At 36.1% G+C, this 26,353-nt stretch overlaps 2 protein-coding genes across 6 annotated transcripts in view; one reads left to right on the forward strand and one right to left on the reverse strand.

Moving 5' to 3' along the window:
* LOC112053903 (dystrophin, isoforms A/C/F/G/H) overlaps window positions 1-20,139 on the forward strand; it is a 702,364-nt gene extending 682,225 nt beyond the window's left edge. Inside the window, exons 48-64 of one of the 5 annotated variants that reach the window (XM_052888349.1) lie at window positions 4,968-5,227; window positions 5,917-6,075; window positions 6,652-6,788; window positions 7,092-7,210; window positions 7,599-7,768; window positions 8,107-8,188; window positions 9,152-9,284; window positions 9,775-9,997; window positions 11,208-11,319; window positions 11,877-11,997; window positions 12,485-12,632; window positions 13,096-13,242; window positions 13,511-13,637; window positions 14,102-14,230; window positions 14,804-14,939; window positions 15,508-15,594; window positions 16,782-16,810. In XM_052888349.1, coding sequence (XP_052744309.1) covers window positions 4,968-5,227; window positions 5,917-6,075; window positions 6,652-6,788; window positions 7,092-7,210; window positions 7,599-7,768; window positions 8,107-8,188; window positions 9,152-9,284; window positions 9,775-9,997; window positions 11,208-11,319; window positions 11,877-11,997; window positions 12,485-12,632; window positions 13,096-13,242; window positions 13,511-13,637; window positions 14,102-14,230; window positions 14,804-14,939; window positions 15,508-15,594; window positions 16,782-16,795 — 2,304 coding nt within the window. In that variant the 3' untranslated portion in view covers window positions 16,796-16,810. Of the gene's footprint in view, window positions 1-4,967; window positions 5,228-5,916; window positions 6,076-6,651; window positions 6,789-7,091; window positions 7,211-7,598; window positions 7,769-8,106; window positions 8,189-9,151; window positions 9,285-9,774; window positions 9,998-11,207; window positions 11,320-11,876; window positions 11,998-12,484; window positions 12,633-13,095; window positions 13,243-13,510; window positions 13,638-14,101; window positions 14,231-14,803; window positions 14,940-15,507; window positions 16,171-16,781; window positions 16,811-16,971 lie in introns of those variants that run through there. The other 4 variants (XM_052888348.1, XM_052888347.1, XM_052888351.1 and 1 more) reach the window with 4 other exon arrangements.
* An 831-nt stretch (window positions 20,140-20,970) lies between these two features.
* LOC128199328 (cyclin-dependent kinases regulatory subunit-like) lies at window positions 20,971-24,990 on the reverse strand. The gene is made up of 2 exons (XM_052888355.1): window positions 24,752-24,990; window positions 20,971-23,577 (listed from the first exon to the last, which is right to left on the reverse strand). Exons 1-2 carry the CDS (start codon window positions 24,808-24,810, stop codon window positions 23,337-23,339), a joined length of 300 nt encoding a protein of 99 aa, XP_052744315.1. The 5' UTR covers window positions 24,811-24,990; the 3' UTR covers window positions 20,971-23,336.
* Between the last annotated feature and the right edge of the window lie 1,363 nt (window positions 24,991-26,353).

Consider the following 26,353-nt stretch of genomic DNA (forward strand, 5'->3'; position numbering starts at 1 on the left):
CAAAAAACCATTTTTATTATTGTTCTTCTCTATTATATGGAAGAGGCGAAAGGACTAGACCTATTTTTTTTTTCAAAACATTACATATCAAGTTAAATCCTTTACAAGACAAATCTAGCGAACGCACATCTGTGACGCCTTCTTAAAATTCAGGCTTGTGTTGCACGTGACGGATTGCGTGTTTTATACAACAGAAGCCTTACCTGGCTACCTTTTGTCTATTATTATAAGAGCTGTTTTCCCTTGACAATCTCTTCGGATCCCAATTCAGTAGGCAATAGAATAATGTCCTTTATAGAACCAGAGCCTGTGAAAACCAGACATATTATATGAAGGTTTGGCTGGTGGAAGGCTTCGTCTGTGGCTAGTTGCAACCCTACCGGCAAAGACGTACCGCCAAGCGATTCAGCGTTCCGGTACGATGTGTAGAAACCGAAAGGGGTGTGGATTTTCGTCCTACTCCTAACAAGTTAACCCGCTTCCATCTTAGATTGCATCATAATTAACCATCAGGTGAAAGTGTTGTAAAGAAAATAAAAAGTTGATCGTCTATTTTTTTGTTGGTCCGACCCGGGATTCGAACCCTGGACCTCATTGTACGTCGCTGAACCAGCTAACCACAGGACTAATGACGCAGTTACCATATTAACCTACTAGCAGACGCCCGCGACTTTGTCCGCGTTATAAAATCAATGTAAACTTTCAACCCCTATTTCATCAATTTAGGGGTTGAAATTTAGTAATTCTTGAATCACATTATATTCCGTATTTTTATAAAGATTTATGACCAATTTTTAAAACTGTTACTCTAAAAATGAAGGATTTTCTATACAAACTTTCAACTCGTATTTCACCCCCTTCTATTTTTATTTTTGGGTCAAAAAGTACCCTATGTTTTGCTCCAAGGTCCCATTTAAGCATTATCTTGATTGGTTCAGAAGTTTAGCCGTGAAAAGGTAACAGACAGACAGATAGACAGACTTACTTTCGCATTTATAATATATGGTATATATGGTAGAGTTTCAGCTTTCATAAAATGAGGTAGGTCTGACTGTCGCAGGCCTTCGTTCACAATGTCGTTTAGGGAAATTTTACAGAGCTTTTCGGTTCCCATGTCATTTGTCAAACCCTTTGCCGTGCGCGTAGCGTTGAATCGGAAACGGGGATTCTGTTAAGACAATGAATTTTATGAATCTCATGTATTTTAACTAGGCCCGTCCTCTCGGATATGTACGAATATATCCATATATACAGTTTGGATGGAATCCATCCAATGAATTGATAATTTTTCGGTATTTTTCGAATTTGAATGAAATTTTGAACAAAAAGATTTGCAATTTCGGCAATATTTGCGACCAAAGTTTCCAGAGCAGATAAAGAAATATTTTGCCGCGAATAAAGGTATTGGGTTGCATTTTTTAAATCCTCGAATAGTGAAAACGCGAATAAAGATAGCGTGAATAAGGAGCTTGTACCTACTGTATTAAAAAAAAAGTTTTTTTTTTATAATTTGTCTTAATTTCATTTAATCGCATAGTAAACGACAAAAGTTATTTAAACAAATAATACATTAATATTGTCTACAATGTCAAGTTGTGTGCTCAGGAAGTATAAAAACTATGTATACTTAAAGGAGATCATTCACGCTCCATACATTGTTAGTCTCTTTTTGAAAGTGCCGGCCAAACAAAAATAGCACGACTCGTTAGAATTATTAATAACTAGCTGACGCCGCGCGGTTTCACCCGCGTGTTTCCCGTTCCCGTAGGAATACGGGGATAATATATAGCAAATAGCCTTCCTCGATAAATGGGCTATCTAACACTGAAAGAATTTTTCAATACGGACCAGTAGTTCCTGAGATTAGCGCGTTCAATCAAACAAACAAACAAACAAACAAACTCTTCAGCTATATAATATTAGTATAGAAGTATAGATTGGAGCAATAGCTAATATGGCATAAAAGTTGTCGGGTGGCTCTTTTATGTCATAGTTACTCCAAATGGGAAGTTCTAACGATTCGTGTCATTTTTTTTGTTGTCCGGCACTTTTAAAAAGGGCCCAAAATGAATGATCTCCTTTATAATGTAAATTAACACAAAATTGTCCATGTGTGCGCTTAGTGGAGTAACTAAATACAGATCACTTGCGGTGATTATGTAGGCACGTAACATATCTATAGTAAAAAATATCGTTGGCAAGCATCCGGTCATTAACACTTCATCTGACAATGATTCACACTGGGGATACTTTTTGCCACATCATTGCACTCGTTGCTTCAAATTAACCAGGCACTTAAATAACCAATTAAGTTACATCAAAACGTGAACAGCAAATTAGTTAATTGACATCGGGAAAGGGTGTAAAGTGGGTGCAAATGCATCTGGCTGTAACCGGGCCAGGGTGTAATTAAGATATAAAGCAGTCTGTAGTGTAATGGAATAATTGGTATTCAGTACCAATTTGTCTTAAAAGCCAGTCAATTGGGACTTGGGAATCGAGTTTTGTGCTTTACTGCTTGAATAGAGATATTAATAATGTATTGAGTTTGCTGTGCTGCGCGAAAATACTACGAATCCAAATGAAACTACAAAAAACCAGCAAAACGCCCTTAGATTTTGAGTTTTCAAAATCTAATTTTTTGACTGTCTGTCTGAAACTACTCAATGAATTCAAATGATACTTGACACGATTCAAAACCATAATACGAAGAAGACTATTAAATACTTTAAGTCGCGAAAATTAAATGAGAAGGGCTTAAAGTTTGTATAGAAAGTTTTCAAGTTTATTTTTGTCAAAATTGGTGTGGGTACTACCAGAAAAGTATTATTTCTACCCCTAAATTCTACCCCTAAAGGGTTAAAAAGTGTTTGACATTTTTTTACGAAAATATAAATCGAAGGGGTTAAAATAGAAAGCTTACATCGATTTTCACGCGGACGAAATCGCGGGCGTCCGCTAGTACAATATACATAGAACTGTAAAATTCAGTTATATTACAATAAATGGTATATATTCCAGTGGTAATAAATACAGTAAGCGTACACAACCTTGGCAACCCGAGCAGTCCTGCCAAGGTTACCGTGTTCCCTTACAAGGTTGTCCTAGGGAATCTTGTCACGGACCGACGGCTCGACTCGTTTTATATGTACAGATCTATTGACGTGAATCGAGTACACTTGAGATTAGCGCGTCCAAACAAACAAACTCTTCAGCTTAGTATACAGGAAGAAATTTTTTTTAGTGCGGATATTTTTATATTTTGTACATAAACAAAATTTAATGATGACGTATTTTTTCTTTTTTTTTTTAACTCAAAAATAACAAAATTATCGTTAGCTAAAGTTATTTACTTTTGAACAGAATTTTAGGGTCACCCTAATGTGCGTTTATTTTATTTTCGTTTGATACCTAAAGGACGTCACCAGATCACTTTTAAGCTGAATATATCTTGTTTAGTAATAATATGTACATTATTTTGTTATTTTAGAGACATAAATTAAAAAAAAAATTACATAAAATGTATCGAACTGTTTGCAGATTTATATTCTATTAATGATACAGAACCACGAAAAAAAATATCCGCACTAAAGACCGAATCACCCTGTATATTAGTATAGATTTAATATTTCAAATATCTCCGTAAATATTAACGGTGAAACGGTCTTTGTGCCACAAGTTGATAAAGTCACTATTGCACTATATTTTTTGGACACTTGGGTATTTACTTTAATATCTCTAAATTTAAAATTCAAATAGTGAAGTTCTGTGTCTCAAGCATATTTTTTGGAAAAAAGTCCTCGCTTTTAAGATTTAGCTTTAGTTCTGTGCTAGAACATAGTTTAATAAAGGACAAGATTTTATAATACTGTATGACTTTTTCAAAACAGCAACTGCTGAGTGTCTTGCCGGTATCTTCTCCGCCGAACCTGCCTTCCGAACCGGTGGTAGAATCTTTACAAATAGTCAACTGACGTGTCAAAAGTGCTTGTAAACTGAGCCTACTTGAAATAAATGAATTTTGAATTTTTTTCAAGATTTTTGGTCTTCCTCATCTACCCTATACCTACCTACCCGACAATGTCGACCATATTCCCAATTTTTTAAAGCATAGGTACGTTTTGAAATTATCCTTAAAGACAGTCTCACTTTGATTCTTTGTGTAAGTATTGTGCAAATATATTTATTTTGTTCCTGTTTTTATTTAACCATTTAACCCTGGATTTTATCCAGAAATTGATTGACTATCGGAAAAAAAAACAGAACATGAACAAAATCCCGTGTGTCTGCTAGTATGCTGTAAAGTTTACAGTCTTTGGCAACAACTTCGGGCCAATGTCGATATAAACAACTGTATACAGGAAGTTTGAGAATATTAGAAATTTTACTACAGTTTATTAGTCGATTATATTTTGCAAATACCAGACGTGTTTCTTGCTTATTACAAAACAACACGGATAGCAGCCATGTTAAAGGTATTTGGCAAATATTGGTTACTAAAAATCTTTAAATCGATACTAATGTAGATAAATTTCTTTGTTTGTTTGCTTGAACGCGCTTATCTTAGAAATTATTGGTCCGATTTGAAAAATTCTTGCCGTGTTAAATAGCCCATTTATCGAGGAAGGAGGTATATAGATTATCTCCGTATTCCTACGGGAACAGAAAACAAGCGGGTAAAACTCCGCGGCGTCAAGTAGTCTATTATACTGCGAATACGCCATAAACCTCAGAACCCTCGTGAAAAAACTGTTTTACCTGCCTAATTACCTAGTGCTAGCATCGACTTACTACTAAAACATCCTATCTTACATCCTTATCTTATATCCTTTATATAAAAACCATCTTACCAAAACCTTGATCTGCGTGACAAGACAGTTTGTCTATTATTTTTCGTCTTTCCTAGTTTTTTAATTGTTTTTAAATCATCATTTTAAATATTAATAATGTTCCATGTTTTTTTCCAGCGTGTCCGCACATTCACAACATCCCTCGACGAGCTAGCATCGCGGGTGCAGACTGCAGAAGCCGCCCGCGCATCATGGCGCGCGCCCGGCGACGCCAGAGATGCGCGCGCGCAGCTGGACGCCGTCTCCCGCGCCAGGGCCCAGCTTCCTCCGCTGAAGAGGCTGGTGGACGAGCTCCGAGGCCAGGCCCAGGCCATGGCGAGAGACAATGTCCAGTTGCCTGAACATTTGGTTGGAAGACTCGAGGATTTGAACACTAGGTACGTAATTGATAAAAATTACCCCAATTTTCTATTTGCTCGGTACATAGATCTTCTCTTCTTTTTCTGCTTCGTTTCTGGGCCTTTTTTGCACTTGGCCATTATGTTGGCCGTTGTAAGGTCCGTTTTGCGTAGTCATTCCAGCCAACCGAAGCTCCAGAAACTTAGTAAACTGCCCAGGTCGCTGATAGCCTCATGGAGTGTCGGCGACCGGGGTGTATAAGAGAAACCAATGCTTTGTTATGTTGCTGTATCTAAGCATAACTAGTATCGGTGTCTCGTTCTCCTCCATGCAGGCTTTGCACAGAGAACTGTCAATTATACCTTCAATTGAATTGATGTTCGCTTAGCGGACATTGACCTGTTTTTAGATCAACTACAACTCAACTTATCCCGTGTAATGTATGAGTGTCTTTGTTATCCTTGAGTTAAGGCATGGTCATTTTCAATAGGTAAATGATCATATCCAAGTCCCAAGGGTCCCAAGATGCTGGAATGGCGACCCCGCACCGGAAAGCGTAGTGTTGACCCTTCACTAGGTGGATCGGTCATCAACCGGATTGCAAGGGAGCCAGTGGATGCTGGCGGCTCGAGACGGTCGTGTTTGGAATGCCAGAGCCCAGTAGACGTTCAACGGCTTATAATGATGAATGATCATGAGTTCTAATATCATCTCTGTTTGGTACCAGGGTATCAGCACTGACAGCTGGTGGAGAGGAGCGCGCGAGACAGCTAGCCGGGGTGGCGCGGGACGGAGGTGCAGGCGCCGCGCAGGGCTTCCTCGCTGGCTCCGTGCGCACACCCTGGGAGCGAGCTGTCACTCCCGCCAACGTACCCTATTATATTAAGTACGTAAAATTGCATCATACTATCGTAGTATATTCAAAACGCTGAGGAGGGGTCCCAATGATAACCTCGGAAAGAAAGTGCAGACGATTAAATTATATCATAGGTATAGTCGGTTTGTGGTCTGTTGAAATTGCTGATAAAGGGGTCCGAATAACGTAGTCTAAGCGGACCGATGAAACCTCTGGATGTGAGCGGCTTTATGGTGCGATGTTTGGAAGAGGGTTATGTCCATCAGTGAACGTTATTCGGTTAATTATGATGATCTTGGTATTTTATCTTGCTTAATTGAAGCCTTATAAAGATTGAGATAAACCCGAATCACACCAATAACCGGAATTAAAAGTGGACTGAAATTGTTAAAGCTAAAACTGGACACTAAAAATTATGATGGTTCTTCATCTACTGATAATTATCTATTTCTGTTTTTTTTAATATATAAGCTAAAATATATGACGGAATTGTACTACAGAAAGAATAGAAGCGTCTACTATAATATTGCAATTAGGAAGTGAGCGTAAACATTATGATCATTTAAATAATTTCCTTCAAATGTAAACTTTAACTGGTTTTTTCAGTCACGAATTAGAAACGACGCACTGGGACCATCCAAAGATGATTGAGCTGATGAACTCGCTAGCTGACCTCAACGAGGTCCGGTTTTCGGCGTACAGAACTGCGCTGAAACTGAGGACTGTTCAAAAGGCGCTTTGCAGTAAGTCATTACTATGATCAACGATATTTTTAGTTCCATATATAAATGGCAAATTTAATACAGACTCAAAGGCGTGATTGATCAGCTGCGTGCTCTGGTGCCTACCACCTTGGCCAGAGTCAGTCTATGGAGTCATTTTCTCGCCGAGAGTCCTAAGAATTTCAATATGCGACTTCCTAACTTGAGTTTAATGTCAATTTCTTGTAATATATGGAAAATTTTCACTATCCTTTAGCTCGAAAAGTAGGGAAAATTTATTCTTTCTTTTCTTCTGATCTTACTGATATAATGTATGTTTTTCAGTGCATATGCTCCAGTTACCAGCCGCCTTGGAGGCATTCGACTCGCACGGTCTCCGAGCGCAGAATGATCGCCTCATAGACATTCCTGATATGATCACCGTTCTTACTTCGTTGTACGAGGTAAATTATTACACTATTGGCTCTTTTTTAACATTAAGGGATCAATAGGCATCTAGCATAGGGATCTAGCAGTGGACGTCCCTCGAGATTTTAGGTTCAAGTCCTGGATCGAGCTATGAAATATCGATATTTTCTTCCAAGAAAACCTCAATAGCATCCTTGAATTGAGAATTTGGTGGTGGCTCATTACGCCGAGAATAAAATTTTGATCATCTGTTACTGATCGTTAAAAAGTCACAAAGCCACTAAAGCCTTTCTTCCTCTTTGTGGAATATCCAAATCTCCTCTCCCAGAAGAAGAAAACTTTGACCATTCAGTGTGCATTTTAGTCAATAGTGGCTCCTACTTTAGAGACTATAGTGGAAGATAAAAACGTTGTTATTCACAGGTGATTGCAGCAGAAAACCCAAGTCTAGTGAACGTGCCGCTCTGCCTGGATCTGTCGATCAACTGGTTGCTCAACGTGTACGACAGCCAGAGGACCGGCCAGATCCGCGTCTTGAGCTTCAAAGTTGGCCTAGTGTTGCTGTGCAAGGGACATTTGGAAGAGAAATATAGGTGAGTAAATCTAGGGTAACTACAAGCCTGGGGTAGCTACTTGATTGTTTGTGAAAAATATTTTAAAAAGTCGTCGTTTTCAACCCATATTCGGCTCACTGCTGAGCTCAAGTCTCCTCTCAGAATGAGAGGGGTTAGGCCAATAGTCCACCACGCTGGCCCAATGCGGATTAGCAGACTCCACACACGCGAGAATTAAGAAAACTCTCTGGTATGCAGGTTTCCTCACGATGTTTTCCTTCACAGTTTGAGACACGTGATATTTAATTTCTTAAAAGACGTAAGACTTTATTTTGTAGCTAATAAGACAAGATCTAAAATTATTTAATCATTTTCAGATATTTGTTCCGATTAATCGCCGATCCATCGTGTCGCGCCGACCAAAGAAAGCTGGGATTGTTGTTACATGACTGCATTCAAGTGAGTGTTTTTCTTTTATTTATGGCCTAAATTAATGAATTGTTTCTTTGTTTCTTTAGAATACCTTTTAGTGCATAGAATATCAATATCAAACCAGTACCTAATCGCGGCTTCACCCGCCTAGTTCCCATTCCCGCGGGTAAACGGAGAAAGTGTAGCTTTTTAGTAAAAAAAAAATTTAAGTCGATCCAGCCCCTGTAGCCAAGTGACACGTCGATTCTCTTTCTAAGAACGCTATCGCTTCGAAAAGTAGAAAAATGTGTTAAATCAAACAAATTTATCAAACTATAATTTCTATACATAATACCATATACCTACTTTAAATAGATTGATTATTTAATTGATATTGATATTTTAATAATATTGCAATGCGTACCCACAATAACTTGATAGGTGTTCTCGCTAAGACAGTTGAACAAAGAATGAAAGCCGCTATGACAGCCGTCATCGTCTTTTATACCCAGACTCCGTGTACCTGCCAATATGGCGTTTGCCGCCATATTGGCGGAAGTCATTATTCAACTGTTCTCATTACATTCAGTCGTCATATTGGCGAAAGTAATTGTTCCTCCATGCTCATTACATTCACTTAATAAAAATAGGTAAACATAAATGATATTGATATTGAAACTATTATTAACAATTGCTAGCCAATAGCTTACAGATTTATGGGAATCACAGATCTTGTTCACGTGACCTGTCATTAGCAAATGTTGTTGGCAGTTTATTTGTTTCCAAGATCTGATTTCGATTTTCGTATTTTATTATAGTAGGTATCTATGCCTATACTACAGCCTTTCTTGATGAGTAGGTACTGTTTACCAACAAACAAATTAAAAAGTGAGGTTATAAATCACTAACACCTAATATTTAATATAATTAACTTGTTCTTAAATTAATGAAAATAAATTTGATTAATAAGCTTAAATTAAATTAAATTCATGTGATGGTGATTTTATCCAGGTTCCACGTCAACTGGGCGAAGTGGCAGCGTTCGGTGGGTCCAACATTGAGCCGTCGGTACGCAGCTGCTTCGAGCAGGCCTCCGTCGCCACCAAGGAAGGCAATAGAGGCAGCACGCTGGATAGGAAAACAGGTGCGTTATTGTTTATTACCATTTAACTATCATTGTGCTTGTTCAAACAAGAAGGTTGTGGTTGTTTCCACCAATTCAAAGAATTATTTATTTATATTAACGGCATTTGTATAGGTCGTTTCTGAATGCCGCTTGGATTCGTTGGGTCAATCGACTAGCATATTCATTGATCATAACAATTAGCTACAACTTCCACTAAATAGCAAGCAACCGAAAAAAAAATTACAATTAAGTATTGAAAAATTTGCTTAACAAGCTTATTAAGTACTGTATAGTAGTACAATGGTGACAAGATTGTTACCAAAATAGTAGATTGTTAACCGAGGGTGGAAAGTATAAATTCCCGAGGTATTATTATTATATTTACCCGTGTTAAATACTAATAATAATTTCCGAGTATGAGAAACGAAAAAGAATTTGTCGCTAACATTTCTGAAACTAGGACTCCACTTAATTTATTGTAAAAACTCTGTCTTTCACGTAATTGCAGTAGAGAAAGAAAAGGAGAAAGAAGACACCAAAGAGAAGACTCTGGAAAGAGACGCGGACGGTCAGCTCCAGTTCATAGAAGCGTTCCACTTCCTCCAGTGGCTGCAGAAGGAGCCGCAGTCCATGGTGTGGCTGCCCGTGCTGCACAGGCTGGCGGCGGCGGAGAGCGCCAAGCACCAGGCCAAGTGCAATATATGCAAGGAGTACCCCATTGTTGGATTCAGGTGAGCTATTAACTTACATACAGGGTGTCCCGTAATTAATGGATAAAACGCAAATGGTAGATACACCACCTATTTATGTAATCGCATTGACGACCGGGTCTTCCTCGGTAACCCTCACGGGTCACGGGGTAACAGTGATCGGGGCGTTGGCCCCTCTCTGTGGAGTTCAACGCCGCCTGCAACGACAGGCGGGGCGCTGGGTGGGGCCTATTTAGGTCCGTGGTGTCTAATCCGGGTTCGTCAGATCCGGTGATACTACGCCGTGTTGCGATCGAGCCCGCGGAAACAGCGGCGGGGGGGGCGTAAATCAAATTTTTGCATTGAAAAAACTGATTCAAGAAAAATATAACTTGACTAAGTTATATTGGAGGGGAGGGGGGGGGGGGGGGGGCAGTGGGAGAGAATGCGCGGGTGTGAAGTCATGCGCGCGGGGCAGAGGCTGGAAGCGAGATGCATCAGTGGTTGTGGAGATGCATCGGTAGTGACCAAGCTATGGTTGTAAATCTCGTCGGTCATTGTTATCCAAACAATGGCTTATTTACATTTTAATAAAATAAATATCTATCTGGGCTACCCTTACAATAAATAAATTCTCCTTTATGAAGGAGACAACAGAAGAGGTAAGTGTGAAATGGAAATAGGTAAAGTTTTTTAAGAAGACTTTCAGTAGTAGAATATATTGCTGACAATGACTTTGACATGAAATTTCTTTTAAATCATATGCGGGTAGTTAAACTTAAAAAGCAGACAGGATGACAAGGAATACTGTTTTATCAAAAAGGCAAAAAGTTTTTGAGGTCAAGATAATTTGAAAACTCTTTGTCTTACATAAAACTTATTAACATTTAACTGATACACAGTCAGCCTGCTGCCATGACCTTATGTTTGCATCAGGGTAGCAGACAAGATGCGTTACTTAAGTAGAACGATAACTATTTGTTTTTTTAAAAAGAATATTTACTATATCTTTTTTTTAATATGACCAATATTCCCATTTCCCTCTAACTAGTCGGGAAAGACTGTGTTAGGTGTGGGTACGACAATAGTCCAACGGAGTGGGGATCGACCCCTCGGTGATGAGTCCAATCGCTCTTACCGATCAGCTATTGAGGCTCTGTATGTAGATATGTCACGATAAACCTACGACTATGTGCCTTAACCATTCACACACCTGGGTTTGTCGCATATTAATTTCATTATAATTTGTCAGGTACCGCTGTCTCAAATGCTTCAACTTCGACATGTGCCAAAAGTGCTTCTTCAACGGCCGCAAAGCTAAGAACCACAAGCTCACGCATCCCATGCAGGAGTACTGCACAGCTGTAAGTTAATGAAAATAACCATTAAATAAATCTGTCCTGATTTAAAAGCGTAAAGATCCAAATTCCGCCTCATTTAAGGAGAAAGGGCTTGCTAAGGAAAGAGGCAGAAGGAAAGAGGTTGGTGATATTTTTTGGTCAAATAATGTAACTGAATTTCAAAGAAAGTCAATTTGAACCTGTATTCGTAAAACTGGAATTATTAGAGCTAAAGAATCCTTCATATTTAAGGATCTATCAAATGAATCTTTTGTAGCAAATAATAATACCACTTGTTATTTAACTGAAACATCGTGAGGAAACCTGTATGCTAGAGAATTTTCTTAATTCTCTGCGTGTGTGAAGTCTGCCAATCCGCATTGGGCCAGCGTGGTGAACTAATGGTCTAACCCCTCTCATTCTGAAAAGAGACTCGAGCTTAGCTTAGCGAAATATCAAATATCCACATGTTTAAAATTATTCACTGGATTCTTTAGATTATTTCCGATATACACTATGATATGGTATATCAATATACAATCCACAATCACACAATATACTTAGGTACTTTAATATTCCAGACAACATCAGGCGAAGACGTCCGCGACTTCACGCGAGCTCTGCGCAACAAGTTCAAGTCGGCGAGGTACTTCAAGAAGCATCCTCGCGTTGGCTACTTGCCCGTGCAGACTGTACTTGAGGGTACGTGGATATTTTTAGCTTCAATTTGATAGACGACAGAGATATGGAGAACTGTCTTTGTACTCGTATATATAAAACGAGTTCATCGAAATCACAAATAAAAAGATAGCGCTTTTTCTACGAGTATTTTGAGGCACCAATGACTATAAATGAGCGCCACGCATAGGGTAAATTTAACAGATTTTTTACAGCTGATAGTAATCGTTACAGTTTCAAACTTATTACTTTATATTCAAACTCTCTTAGAAGAAAAGTCAGTGTCTTAAGCAAAGCTTCGAATAAATGAAAGTCAAAGAAGAAGAAAAAATCTATTTCTGCTACCTAAAAAGTCCGTTCTAAAAATTAAGTAATCGTGCATGTTCTAGTAGTCAATACAAAAGGGTCTTTTTGATATCATGGTACACGATCCCATTACTCCTTAGATAGTGTTGGATACATACATTTGGAAAATTCGTGCCTTGTATAAATATAAGTTTGGTGTATACAGGTGACGCACTGGAGTCGCCCGCGCCGTCGCCGCAACATGGCGCCGGCACAGGCACAGGTGCCGACGACATGCACTCGCGCCTGGAGCTGTACGCCTCGCGCCTGGCGCAGGTCGAGCTCGGGGCCAGGGCTGCTGATACACCCGATAGGTATAACATATTTCTTAATTCAAGGTTCAAAAACAAGAATATCACATTGCCTGAGCTGAAAATCTATTAACCATCGAGATATTACTAAATTTATTGAACATTCGCAACAATATTATTTTTCATACATGACAATTTTATGCCCTTCAAACTGAATATGATATTGTGAAATCAAACTAATTTATCGCACTGATTTATTTATTTCTTTACATATAACACAATATACTCTAAATAATCAATTTATTTAGAGTATATTGTAAAATATGTATCATCTTTTATAGTCAGACTCTGTGTTGTTGGCGCCAATCCGCCAATATGGCGTTTGCCGCCATATTGACGGAAGTCATTGTTCCACCATGCTCATTACATTCATTTAATAAAAATAAGTAAACAGGAATGATATTGATATTGAAACTATTATTAACAATTGCTAGCTAACTGATTGCACCTTTGTACACATTTTCAGCGATGAAGAGCACGCCCTGATAGCGCAATACTGCGCGTCTCTCAACGGCGCATCGGAGGGAGAGGGGGAGGACGCGCCCCGCTCGCCTGTGCACGTGGTGTCCGTCATACATCGCGAGCAGAGACACGAGCTGGAGGCTATGATCAGGTTAGTACTCGTCCTCTTCTTAGACGGCCGCTAGACAAAACTGACATCCAATAGATCCTTGACTTGTCCATCAATGGCAAGACTTTGGCTTCAACGTCTAGAGTGTGCCTGGCTGTGACTGTCAATACCAAACTTTGTTTGAAAGCGAAAAACCTATTGTTTTTCCGCTCTCTTCGTGTGAAACAGAATACCCTGACATGTTGCATTTCCAAAGGTTCCAATATATTCTAAGATGACTTATACAAACTTTCATGGTGTTAAATTACAGGGAACTGGAGGAAGAGAACGCCAGTCTCCAAGCGGAGTACGAGCGGCTGAAGGCCAAGCAAACTCCTGGCTCCACTCCCGAGGAACAGCACGCTCATGCCGACGGCAGAAATGCGCCGGTCGATCAGGTAAGATTCAAGATGTTTTTAATAACCCCTGGGTAATGTCTTACAAAGGAATGAAAACAAAAACCACAAAATATTACTAGAGGTTGCGTTTCTGACTACCCTGATATCTGACTTTTTTCCGTACACCTTAATTACACATTTATTAAATTCCCGTTGATTTCTTTTTATTAAAATCATAATGATTTTGATAAAACTGATTGGTAAATTCAGATAGCGTCTGATTGGTAAGTTCAGGTATTAGGATCTAAATTAACCAATCCACCAAAATTTACAACTGAGAAAAATAAAATTCAGTACAATTTTTAGAAGTCTTCTAATGTTTTTCCATAATTCTTTTGAACAAAACCCCATGTAATAAATTGTTACATTTCACCTTCGCCTGAAATATTACAAGCTTATTATCCTTAGCTGAGATCTTTTGTTGTTATCTCAACGCTGATCTTCAATGAATTTCCGGCTTACAGGACATGATGGCAGAAGCTCGTCTGCTGCGACAGCACAAGGGTCGGCTGGAGGCTCGCATGCAGATCCTGGAGGAACACAACCGGCAGCTGGAAGCGCAGCTGCAGCGACTGCGCAGACTTCTGGATGAGGTACGTATATACGTACTATTTCTGTAGACTTGATAGGATTTTGCGTTACTCAATAGATGTTAGACCTCTGTACTTTCTTTAAAAACCTTTGTTTGATGCAAGACAGGATAAACATGGCAATAATACTTCTTCTGATGAGTTATGTGTTGTACCCCTATATGCGGTGTCGTATGTAGTGGGTATTTTTTTTCAGAGATATTGTGCAGCAATCTTAACTAAAGGAGTTAGTGCTAGTGGTGTGCCAGTGGGTCTTGTCTAGTAAAGTTATTAAAATCTGATATCTTTCAAAAACTATATTATAGTAGCGTGATAGGTCTAAGATACTAATCATCTCTCCTATAAATATGCTTGTCCCTGGACCAATAAAATGTGCTGGTCATGATGATGATTGGGTTTTTTAAACCTATTTGAGGCTCATCTCCTAGTGTGGGGCTCCTCGAGGCTTAGCTTCCATGCCGGTTAAGTCGATATTCTCCTTAGGGGTCAGTTTGAGGTGACAATCTCGGACTGTGGTTTTAGCGTTATCCTGCGCTGGAGTTAAAACGTTTCACGTCAAATTATTGATTGTTTCAGCCGGCAGTAACGGGCGGTAACGCGCAAGGCTCGCCCGGCGCTCGTACCGGTACTCTGCAGACGCGCTCCGTGACCGCTTCTCAGCTGGCCACCGACTCGCCCGCCAAGCTGCATAACGGGCTCTACCATGATACCAGTAAGTACCACAGCATCCTTCTATTATTATTAGGTACTTGTAATACTTACCCACAGCCAATAAAATGAGCGAAAGAACTCTATTAATTACTATTAACGTAATAATTAATATGTAAAAGACCTACTACTGTCAACAAATGTGTTCAAATTTAAAATAAATCAAAATGTATTATAGAATACAACTATATACAACTATACAAATTTACAGTTGGTTACGTCAAACATATTTTAACTCATTTCATATTTATTGGCGCGATAATAAATATTTATGATTGACATCAATTCTAATGTGAAATTGACACTCTAATGCCGCCGCCATATTGTAATTAAGGCAGTTCTGCTTCAATTAAGAACATTGTTGTTTACCTGCCACGTACTTTTACTGCAATTTTTTTACATTCGCCTACCAAGAATCAACAAAACTCCAACTACAGAACACAGTGTTGGTCATTAATAATTTTTATTTACATTCTTCGCTCGTATACGCAAGAATTTGTTAATGACATTACGCAATATAAAATGGCTGACACAAAATGGCCGCCAATTTAACGAGTGACGTATATGACAAGATGGCGGGCGAGCGGAGCGCGAGGCGCGCGAGATGGAGCGCCCGCCGCCGCCGCCGCACGCCGTGCACTCGCTCATGCACTGCGCAGGTCAGACACGGCTTACGGTTGCTCAACTGTCAGTGTGGACAGAATGAAAAATACCCCTAATAATAGGGTAGTTGACTCATATCAAATTTAATATAAACAATATTAATTTCGTGTAGTACCCTTATCCCATAAGGGTCCGAAATACATTAAATTAAATTAATAAATATTAATTAATAAAAGTTAAGGATTTGATAGAAAACTCAATTTAAAAATTATGTGGGTCATAAATTTTTTACAACTTCAAAAACGCTGTCGTCCATTTAGTGACGTCATAATGTTACATATCTAATAATTTTGACAAACACTAAACCGTTTGGTTAAGGTTCAGTATTTACGTGACGTCATGAAACGATAAAAACAATAGACCATCATAGCTGACAGCGTTTTGGCTCGTATTGTCAACAAGTATTTAAAAATTGAAATTTTTAAGTATTCACGTCTCAAAAAATATAATATTTTTATTTCAATCTAGTAAAATGATAATGAACAATTTAAGACTATTTAAAAAAAATGTCAACTAACCTATTAAAGCCAAAAACTCAAATATTTTTGCAACAACAAAAAATTCTTAGTTATTCCTAGCATCTGTAATGATTATAATTTTTTTTGCAATGTTATTACATTTTTACAAATAAAGCAAAATAATACTATTGCTTTATTTAATCTTAAGCAAAATTGGCTAAAGACATTTATGCAGTATTGCTATGTTCAAATCATTAATATCTGCTGTACCTACTCGTTAGTTTTTTATATGTCTAGTACAAGTAATTAAAAAATCTAATGATATAAATACTGTTGTTGAGCAACTATAGCCAAGTGTGATTAGAGGAATGTCATCATTTTCGGTTTTGCTTTTTCCAAAGATTTTCTGCAAACAATTGTTTTTAATAATTTGTCATTGTTATCTTTATTTGCAGCGTTCTTGTTATTTTACTAAAATGTTTGATGGTTTTTTTTTATTTAATACAGTATGTGTATAACCAATATGTATGTAATATTATGTAATTGTATATAATTATTATTTTGCATGATTTTATTATGTAAAAGAATATTTTATGTCCAAATTTTGTAGCATTTTATCCCTATACTTACTACATTCGTAAAGTATTTATCATTTTATGTTAAGTAATACTATAGTTGTACTATATTTATACTAACATGTTATTTGTTTTATTGCTACCATACAGGACGTATACCTTGAGGTAATATATTATGCTTATTTCAAAAACTTAATAATTTGTAAAACATACGCTGGAGCTGAAAATCAAAGATGTTTACTTACCATATAAATCCTTAATTATAATTTAGTTTAGTATTAATTTAATAAATTTTTACTTTTACGTTTTTTATTTATTTTTATAAATTTCTTTTTTTTAGATGACCTTGGCCGAGCTGTTGAAGAACTAGTATCAGTAATGACGGAGGATCAATCCCAGAACACAAATTCACCTCCTCAATACACCAACGGGAAACCGGAAGAGAAAGAAAAATAGGTTTCAACTTCGAGAACATTCGATCCAACGCGCTATGGTGCTGAAGCGGGCAAATGTCATCATATCTTGATGGTAGCATTTTGTAACCGCTTTTTTATCGCTCTGGCAACACTGTTGAGTTGTCTACTTAATCTACCAAAGATACAACGCTTTATCTACCACTCGAATATGATTTTGTAGCACAATTTTAAATGTTCCCCTTCTTTTATAAATTCAACACATTTTTAGTTACACGTTTTAAAACTAATTTTCGACTCATCACTAACAATACTCGCACGTGCTTATCTGTACAAAACTTATACAAACTACCGTCTGCGATCTATTAGTTATGTCACACAAATTCCTTGTACCTCTTATTCTCCGTCAATATAAAATAATCGAGATTTCATAATTCTATTTAACAAACAAAATCTCTTTTAATTTTAAAATGAAAGTAGTAAAGTTTAATATTTTTTTCGATTACATATATTAATTTTATAGTTACCTATTTAATCGTTCTACATAATTTTGTTTAAGATAAAGTAACACAGTGTCCTTTCACAAGTGTGACATAATTAAGGCGTGGTCCCTAAGCCTAATTTCATGTCCATAACACTAATAACAAAACCGGGCTTCCTTTACACTTGGCATTTAATGGGTCACAGGAATATTTTCCTTAGGATCGGAGCCACAAGTTGATCAGCTGTTCGCACGAACACACTGATGATAGCTACGGTTACGTATAGACGATATTCGTATGCAACGCTTATTGTATAGATAAGGGCATGCCATTGTTGCAGTACGTATCGTGATTGAGTCCTACCATTTTTCTACTTCTACTTTGTCCTTACACACTGGTAGTGTTTGTATAAATTTCCTACCAATTAGTAGTTTTTTTGCTATGATAACTTAGCACTGTTGCCGAAGCGAAGCGATTCAACGAAAAAGACAATGTAACGAGCATTTACTTATACTTTATTAATAAAAGAAAGATGTACCAAATTTGTCAATACCACATAATAAATACTTGCGAAAGAACTTTTTTATTAATCGTTTAAGTACATATCTATTAGTACAATATCCATAAAATATCATATCACTTCTTGTAAATTGCCATATCATTTTTTGCTGTAAAATATTACTGATGCGATATAATATCACATTAAAAAAAGCGCGAACGCCATCTTTTAAAGCGAATAGAAACATGTCGATTTATGAACGACATATTTAACTGATAGTTCTAGAGCTGGCGAACGATTTGATCAAAATGTTTGTACTGATTCAAATTTATAATGTAATTTCAGTGAAAAATAGTCAGTAGATTTAACTGACTTGTACAGTTACAATTAAAGTTTGAAGAGATTTGAACAAAACTTTCGCTGGCTCGTGAAGCGGCTTAAAAGGGCTCTGAAGCTTTAAATATATTATCACAATGTTAGCTTTAATGTACCCTATGTTGACATTATTGATTGCAAACCGGTAAATTTTACCAATAACGCGACGCAAGGGCCTACGTTCTAGTGGAAAGTGTATTGTTATTAGGTGAAGTCCCGTTTCTCAACGTACAATATTATGCCATTCACATTATGGCCGTAGTTAATGAATTCGTTAAACGGTTTTGCAGTAGTATTAGATGTAGCCAAATAAATATCGAGCATGTTATTTAAATGTACGTTCACACGGAATTTTCCAATTACATTGGTAAAGTTTCAAGTTTCTTACTTTGATAATAATTCAACAACGATATAGGTACATTCCTATACACTTACCTGTATTTTAAAGTTAATAACTACCAAAAGTTGGTCTTAAAATAAATACCTACTAATGAGTAGATTTTTGTAATGTTAAAAAAAACATTTATTTTCAAATTAATTTTATTCAGATACTGAATTGGAAATTTTCATGTGAACACATCTTATGTGTATGTTACATATATCGAGTTATCAAAAAAATGTATCATTAGATGAAAAAATATATGAATAATCCAGCTTTCTACTTCATTAGTCACTTTCTGTTAACTATCGAAGTCTGAAATAGTAGGAAATTCTTCTTAGTGGCTATGGAAATCATGTAACCAATCTTTTTCACTATTACAAAGGCATTACACCTTTCTTCCTGGCTTGGGCGTAGCCAGACTTTTTGTTAACAATAGAAGGTGGTCAAGGAGGTCAGGTCAATTATTTTTATTATTTTCGGGCTATTTGCAATAAAAATCATATATTTTATTTTATGCAATTTTGTACAGATTATCTTATATTTTGTACAGATTATATTGACGGCCTCCGTGGCGCAGTGGTATGCGCGGTGGATTTACAAAACGGAGGTCCTGGGTTCAATCCCCGGCTGGGCAGATTGAGGTTTTCTTAATTGGTCCAGGTCTGGCTGGTGGGAGGCTTCGGCCGTGGCTAGTTACCACCCTACCCGCAAAGACATACCGCCAAGCGATTTAGCGTTCCGGTATGATGCCGTGTAGAAACCGAAAGGGTTGTGGATTTTCATCCTCCTCCTAACATGTTAGCCCGCTTCCATCTAAGACTACATCATCACTTAGAGATTGTAGTCAAGGGCTAACTTGTAAAGAATAAAAAAAAAAAAAAAAAAACTAAATATTATTTTGTTTTATTAATTAGATTTTGTATTGACCAAATTTCATTAATTTAGACAGATCAAACCAGTTGTTATCAATTATTATTATGATTAATCTCTTTGAAATCAGTTTTTTTTTGCGTTAGTTATACATACATACTAGTGACTACCCCTGACCCGTTCCTGGCTACGTCCACGCTCCCTAGTTATATTTGAATGTGACAGTTTCTATGTCCCGTTCGTAAGTTCGGATATTTTGTATCGTATCTACTTGTAAGATGACGCCTACCTTTTTTAGATAAGATTATATTGGAGAGATGACTTTTATACGAATGTTAAGTAAACTGTTGACGCTAACTTTACAATAAGTACTTCCAATTAACCATATCAATACTTGTTTTAATATTCGGCCAATATTGTTTCCAATAATAACAAAATGTAATATTCCAATTACTTAATTAAATAGGTTTGTTACCTATTTAACATCATACATAATTTGCTTAATTGCAAGTTTTACTTACAACACTTGTTCTGGTCTGGTGGTCTGCACTTTTGAGAAACAATACGAAAACCTACTTTAAAGTATTTATTTTGACAATAAATCGTATACATAGTATTAATTTAATAAAAACGAAAAATACAACGTAAATAAGAAGTTTTTGGAATATTATAACTTGTTTTTATAACTTTTTAATTCGGTAAGTAGGTATATTACGTTTTTATAACTGGCAACTCATTTTAAAAATTCTGTTTCGTTCCGGCGGCTAATTCTAGTTTTAATTTGGCTATAATATATTATTATTATTATTATAGATTTTAAGAAAATATGAAAAGCACAATTTATTACTTAACGAATGAAGAAAAAAAAATGTTATTAAACCAACTAATATATTGTTAATAATTTTATTATATTATTTGTTTTAACATGTAGGACGAGTTTTTATTTCTTTTTTGTTCTAAAAGTATTGGCAAAGTTATATAAAATATACTACTTTCGCATTTATTTGTATATTTTTACTATGTTTATAATGTTTTAGAAGTTAAATCCAAATAAACGTTCTGCATAGTACATTGTCCTTTTATTTCACAACTCTGCACCAGGGTGTACTTAGGGAGGCTTCGCTTCGGCCGTGGCTTTTTAGCGTTCCGGTACGATTAAAGGTGCCTTGGCCTTTCGGGCCTTGATATTTTGTTCGCCCTGCCACTTACAGCTACACTTGTCTCTCCATGAGTAGGTTAGTTAACCTGTTAACTTACTTTTATGAAGTCATTAAAATGCACAGTTTAATTAACTAGTAAATCAAGGAAATAAAAGGCATTCTAACTTTTTATGTATAAATTTATTATATTAACAATTATTATTAGGAAGCTTATAAAATTCGTTCTGAAATTATGGCCTGACCAGAAACATAAAAACCTCTCCATGTTGCGGGAAAAAAATACTAATTTTGTCTACTAGCACTTTGGGATGCGATAAACAGTACTTGGGGCGCCCTCCATCCTGGTTTTTAACCGACTTCCAAAAAGGAGGAGGTTCTACGTTCGGCTGTATGTATGTTTTTTTTTATGTATGTCCAGCAATTTTGAAAATTCTTGTTTTGTTTGAAAGGGTCGGGGTGGTCCCATTGTTTTATGAACGGAAAGGGTAAAACTGAACCCTAATTCTAAGACTGTCGTCCATCCGTTCGACTTTAAGCAGGATGAATAGACACTGGAAATGTTTACAGATGATGTATTTTTGTTGCCGCTATATCAACAAATACAAGACAGAATAAAATACTTTTTGCCGTTTTAATAGATATAGGTACCTACGGAACCCTTCTTGCGCCAATCCGACTCGCACTTGGCTGGTTATTTATTTTCTGGTCAGAGCTATGTCCTATACACATCTTAACTTTATGAAATACACTATTTAAATTCAACATGTAAGGCATATTTAATATTCTCACTTAAATTTTTAACTAGCTTTTCTTCAAAAACTTGAATATGAGGGTTAACTGGTTAGTTAATTAAATAATAGACAATCCTTCATTTAAGTATTTTCAAGTTTTCACTATAAAGTAAATACTATATCAGTCATAAGGCCACATACCTCATACAAGTTTTAAGCACCTATTATAATAATCATAAAACCCAAATTCAAAGTTGGATACAAATAATAAAAAAGTATCTGTTACTTTAGAAATATCTAAGTTTATTGCCGATTAAACAATAAACACTTTTTCTTCTTAAAGAGAAGAATTTTTGGTTTACCTATAACTCTCTTTTTTGTCAAAGCTAAATAAAATAATAGCTGAAAAAAATTTTGAAACAGTGTCTGACTTTCTTAAAATTAGCTAGCTTCACAAGTCTACTAGTAATTAAAATATTTATATCATTATGAGGAGCATTAGGTAAATATAGATTGGGGTAATAAAAACGTCTTACCTTCATAGAATTTTTTTTTTACTTACAAGATAATAAGTGAAATTCACCCCTAATATTTTTGGGTAAATCTTGAAAATTGTTGAAAAATAAAATAAAATTTATGTCAGGCACTCTATTAGCATTAAATATAATATATAAATATATGCAATAGCATTAAATTAACCCTAATTATTAAAAATGTTTTTTTTTTAATGCTTGTTGTTTTACTTTAATTGTTATGATGTTACAATAAATGTCAATGTAGACATCACATATTTTAATTTTGACGTCAATTACCTTAGTGCCTGGAATATTAGTGAAATTTTCACATCATTCTGGCTATTCACTAACTTGATCACTATTAATTACCTTTAAAGCTAGCATGCCAATCTGCATTGGACCAGCGTTGTGGATTACTTATTGGCCAAACCTCTCTCATTCTGAGAGGAGACTCGAGCTCAGCTGTGAACCGAATATGGGTTTAAATGATGAAAGCTAACAAGTGATTCATATTCTTACAGGGATTTGAAAATTTCTGTATGGACTTCAACAGCAGCATTTTTGAAAAAATCTATCTAATTAACTCTCATCTAATTACTTTAATATAATATAATATTAAACTGATTGAGTTACCACTCTGAAGTTAGTGAATAGCCCACTATATACAGGTTGTCCCATAATTAATGGATAAAACACAAATGGTAGACACACCAGCTAATTATCTAAAATTAATTTGATTAGTTTTCAAAAAATTCCTAGTCATATTTTTTTTCAGATTTAGCAAATTTTTTCATCTTGAATCAGTTTTTTCAATGCTGTAGCTGCTGTAATTACGATTTAAAGGATCTGATTTTTTTTAAATACTGCGAATTGAATTACTAATGTATCATGATACTACTTTTATAAATAATGTTTCATCTGTTTCATAGAAAAAGCTTAGAGTGCAACAATTATTTTTCCACCACCAATGTCACCTTTTTACCATTGCACTGCATGAAGTTTCCATCCCTATGTCATCAACATCAGGTGAGAGCGTGCAAGCACGAGCTTAATCCTTATATTATAAAAACAAATCTCCACTCCTTTATGGATCTCCTTGTTAAAAGCAATTTAAATATACTGAATATTTTATTGAATTCTCTAATCAACAAGTAGCAACAAATATCATATCAATGATAAGATAATTAGGTGGTGTATCTATCATTTGCGTTTTATCCATTAATTATGGGACACCCTGTACATATACTATTAGATTATTTGCACAGAATAGACCTTTTACTAACACTTTACTTTACTAAGTGATGCATCATTGACATTGTCTAACCTTTCTTCTAAATTCCTAGCGGGTGGTACATCAGTCCTAAGTCTACGGAACAATAGTACATGTGGCTCAGGATTATGTACCATGAAGTGTTGCCAGCCAGGGCTCTGTTGGACCCCGAGGTTACGCCATTCTGTCTCAGTCATTAAATGGGACTTTGGCACTAGACGGGCCATGTCTGGTGGTAGGCGAACGTGCCTGGAAGACAAAAATCATGTTAGCACAATGAGCTTTTTTCCTCTTAAGGTTTTTAAAAGTATCCACCATAATATGGGCATCAAATTATAGTAAGTAACACTTTTATTTTACCATAAGTGTTAATTTTAGTACAAGTAACATTTGAAAGGGTAAAATTTATAAAGTACTTTTACTAATAATAATGATTTTGGGGTTTGGGGAGAGGACAAGTAAAATTGGTTGATACCAACGGCTTAGTTTATTGTTAGTGTGAAACAAATATCTTAGTATTCCATGGATTCACCGTGCAGGTGCCGGGTCCATCGCGTGGTAGAGAGTAAAACTCCAAGCAAAGTCCAGGACTTGTGACTACTGGAAGTAGGGTTAAGGAATTATATTCTATATCTATTCTTCAACACTCCTTCTCTGCTCATGTTGTTCTCCCTACCTATCCAAATTTGGTTAGATCCTATTAGAGCAGCTTTGGATAATCGTTCTAATATAGAACTAGCTGCACCTCCAGATTGGCCAAGGTCTTTAAGCAAGTTATAGAGAGATTTTGCTGGTAATCCTCTAACTAACTACATAGCCATTTTTAGTTAGTTCATTTGTTAGGTCATAATATTTATTCACTTTTATACTGTGGTCTTTCGGAATGTTAGTCTCCCACGGCACAATAAGCTCAACAAGTACTATTGGCTTTGTATGTTTAAACAAAAGGATCTGTCAAAAGGTCGGGTCTAGATCTCAAAATAGTGTCATCGCTGGGATTTTATAATGTTTCTCATACATATCCATTAATAAAGTCCAATCAGGTGCTGAACATAGGATTGAGTAAGCCTTACTAGGTGATTTTGTTATTGAACCTGCTTTGACAAAGTTAATTTGTCTTTTATTTGTAGTCAATCCTGACATTTATATTGTAAGCTTAAAGGATTTGATATTTTGTAGTACAACATTAGTTAATATGGAAAAGTATTATGTAGTAAAATAAAAAAGTAAAGGAAAAAAGGATTTTTTCATTGTAAGAGAAATGCCTAAATGTTGTAAATTTCCTTGAAATAAGACAGCTAAGTAAATTGTTGTAATAAAATAAATCAAATTCCTAATTCTATGTTACTAAGCGAGTCACACAGCGGGCTATGGAATGAGCTATGCTAGCATATTGGAATTTAATTAACTTATGAAAACGAACCTGTACTCGTAAACATCATCATTATATCTTTCAGAATAATCTATAGTTTCTACGGGCATTTTAATATTAGTTATTGTATGAATACTTCAAATCAGAACACTATTATGAACACTTTATTCTTGCATCACATATACTGCAGCACCATTCAAATATATTAAATGAAACGAAACGAATTACGAAGTTCAAAAAACGCAGAAATTATCGAATTTCCAGCTGACAGCAGCAGTTCAAATGTGTTCCTTTCCTAGCAAATGTCAAATGTCACACATGACATCCTAAATTGTTGACGTTTGTGTTATGTTCAAAAATCATACATTTTTTGAAACGAAATGCTCCCACTCACTTACTATTATTATTATTATACGTGGCAATCTTAGACCATTAATAACAGGACTTGGCTCGCTAACCGTTACCCCTCTGGAAAAGATCAAAAATCTATAATCTAATGCGTTGCGTGACGCTCTGAAATTTTCATTTCTTGGTAACTCAGTTAGCTACCAGAATCAAGAAATCGTGAATAAAAAAGTTGATCGTCTCATCGAGATAAAGCTACTCACGAAAAATTAGCTTGTTAGTAATCAGTGTACAAAATGTTCTAGGATCCCTAACTATAATAGGTTGTTACCTTAGGTTGTTAGGTACTTGTACCGAATCTATGGTTGTTACCAACTAATGAAGTAAGAACACCAAAAACAACTAATAAAATAGTAAATAAGCAATTTTTATTTTATAATCCATTTGGAAGTAGAGTAGCCCACATTTCTTAAAAAAAAACACATTTCTTAAAAGAGAAAAGCCTCTTTTTTTTTCGAAATCGGTACTTTTCTGCCCCATAAAACACAATTCAATTTGATAGCTAGTTATCCCTACTATCACCCCTTAAAGGGATCGCTGTACGTTTCCAGTGACCCTGTATACCTACTATATAAATCAATGCCAATTTTCGTTATAATTTTATAACTCAAGAACGGGCACACCTATCCAAACCAAATGTTTAGGCTTTGTTCCGACTATTAATAATTAGTAGATTTTTGTGAAGTTTGCACAAAATCGGTCGAGCGGTTCTTCAATTATCACATTTTTTGTAACAAATGAATTTAGGGGTAGGCAAAGGGACAAGGGCAGGGTAGGGGTATGAGTAGGAATAGGAAAGAAGTGCCCATAAGTCAAAGCGAAGCTTTCCGGTAATAAAAGACATTCTAACTTTTTATGAATAACTTTATTGTATTAACAGTTTTTATTTAGAATCTTATAAAATTCGTTTTGAAATTATGGCCTGACCAGAAACATAATAGACCTCTCCAAGTTGCGGAAAAAAAGAACTAATTTTGTCTACTAGCATTTTGGCACCTGATAAACAGTACTTGGGGCACCCTCAATCCAGGTTTTTACAGTTCCATACCCAAAGGGTACGAAACAAGACCCCATTACTAATTGACTATGCTATCCATCCGTCTGTCCTTCCGTCTGTCATAAACCGTGATATCTAAATTGAAATTTTGTTTTGTTGGTGTATTTTTATTGCCACTATCCATCCATCCATCAACAAATACAAAACAGAATAAAATATTTTTAGCCGTTTTTATAGATAACAACACGGAA

The sequence above is a fragment of the Bicyclus anynana genome, chromosome 22 (genome assembly GCF_947172395.1).
Source record: "Bicyclus anynana chromosome 22, ilBicAnyn1.1, whole genome shotgun sequence".
Classification (NCBI taxonomy): domain Eukaryota; kingdom Metazoa; phylum Arthropoda; class Insecta; order Lepidoptera; family Nymphalidae; genus Bicyclus; species Bicyclus anynana.

Coding starts and splice junctions, on each gene's coding strand:
- LOC128199328 (XM_052888355.1), bottom strand. CDS start 24,810: ATGCCCGTAGAAACTATAGATTATTCTGAAAGATATAATGATGATGTT. Junction 23,578..24,751: donor GATGATGTTTACGAGTACAG/GTTCGTTTTCAT, acceptor TTTGTCTTCCAG/GCACGTTCGCCTACCACCAG.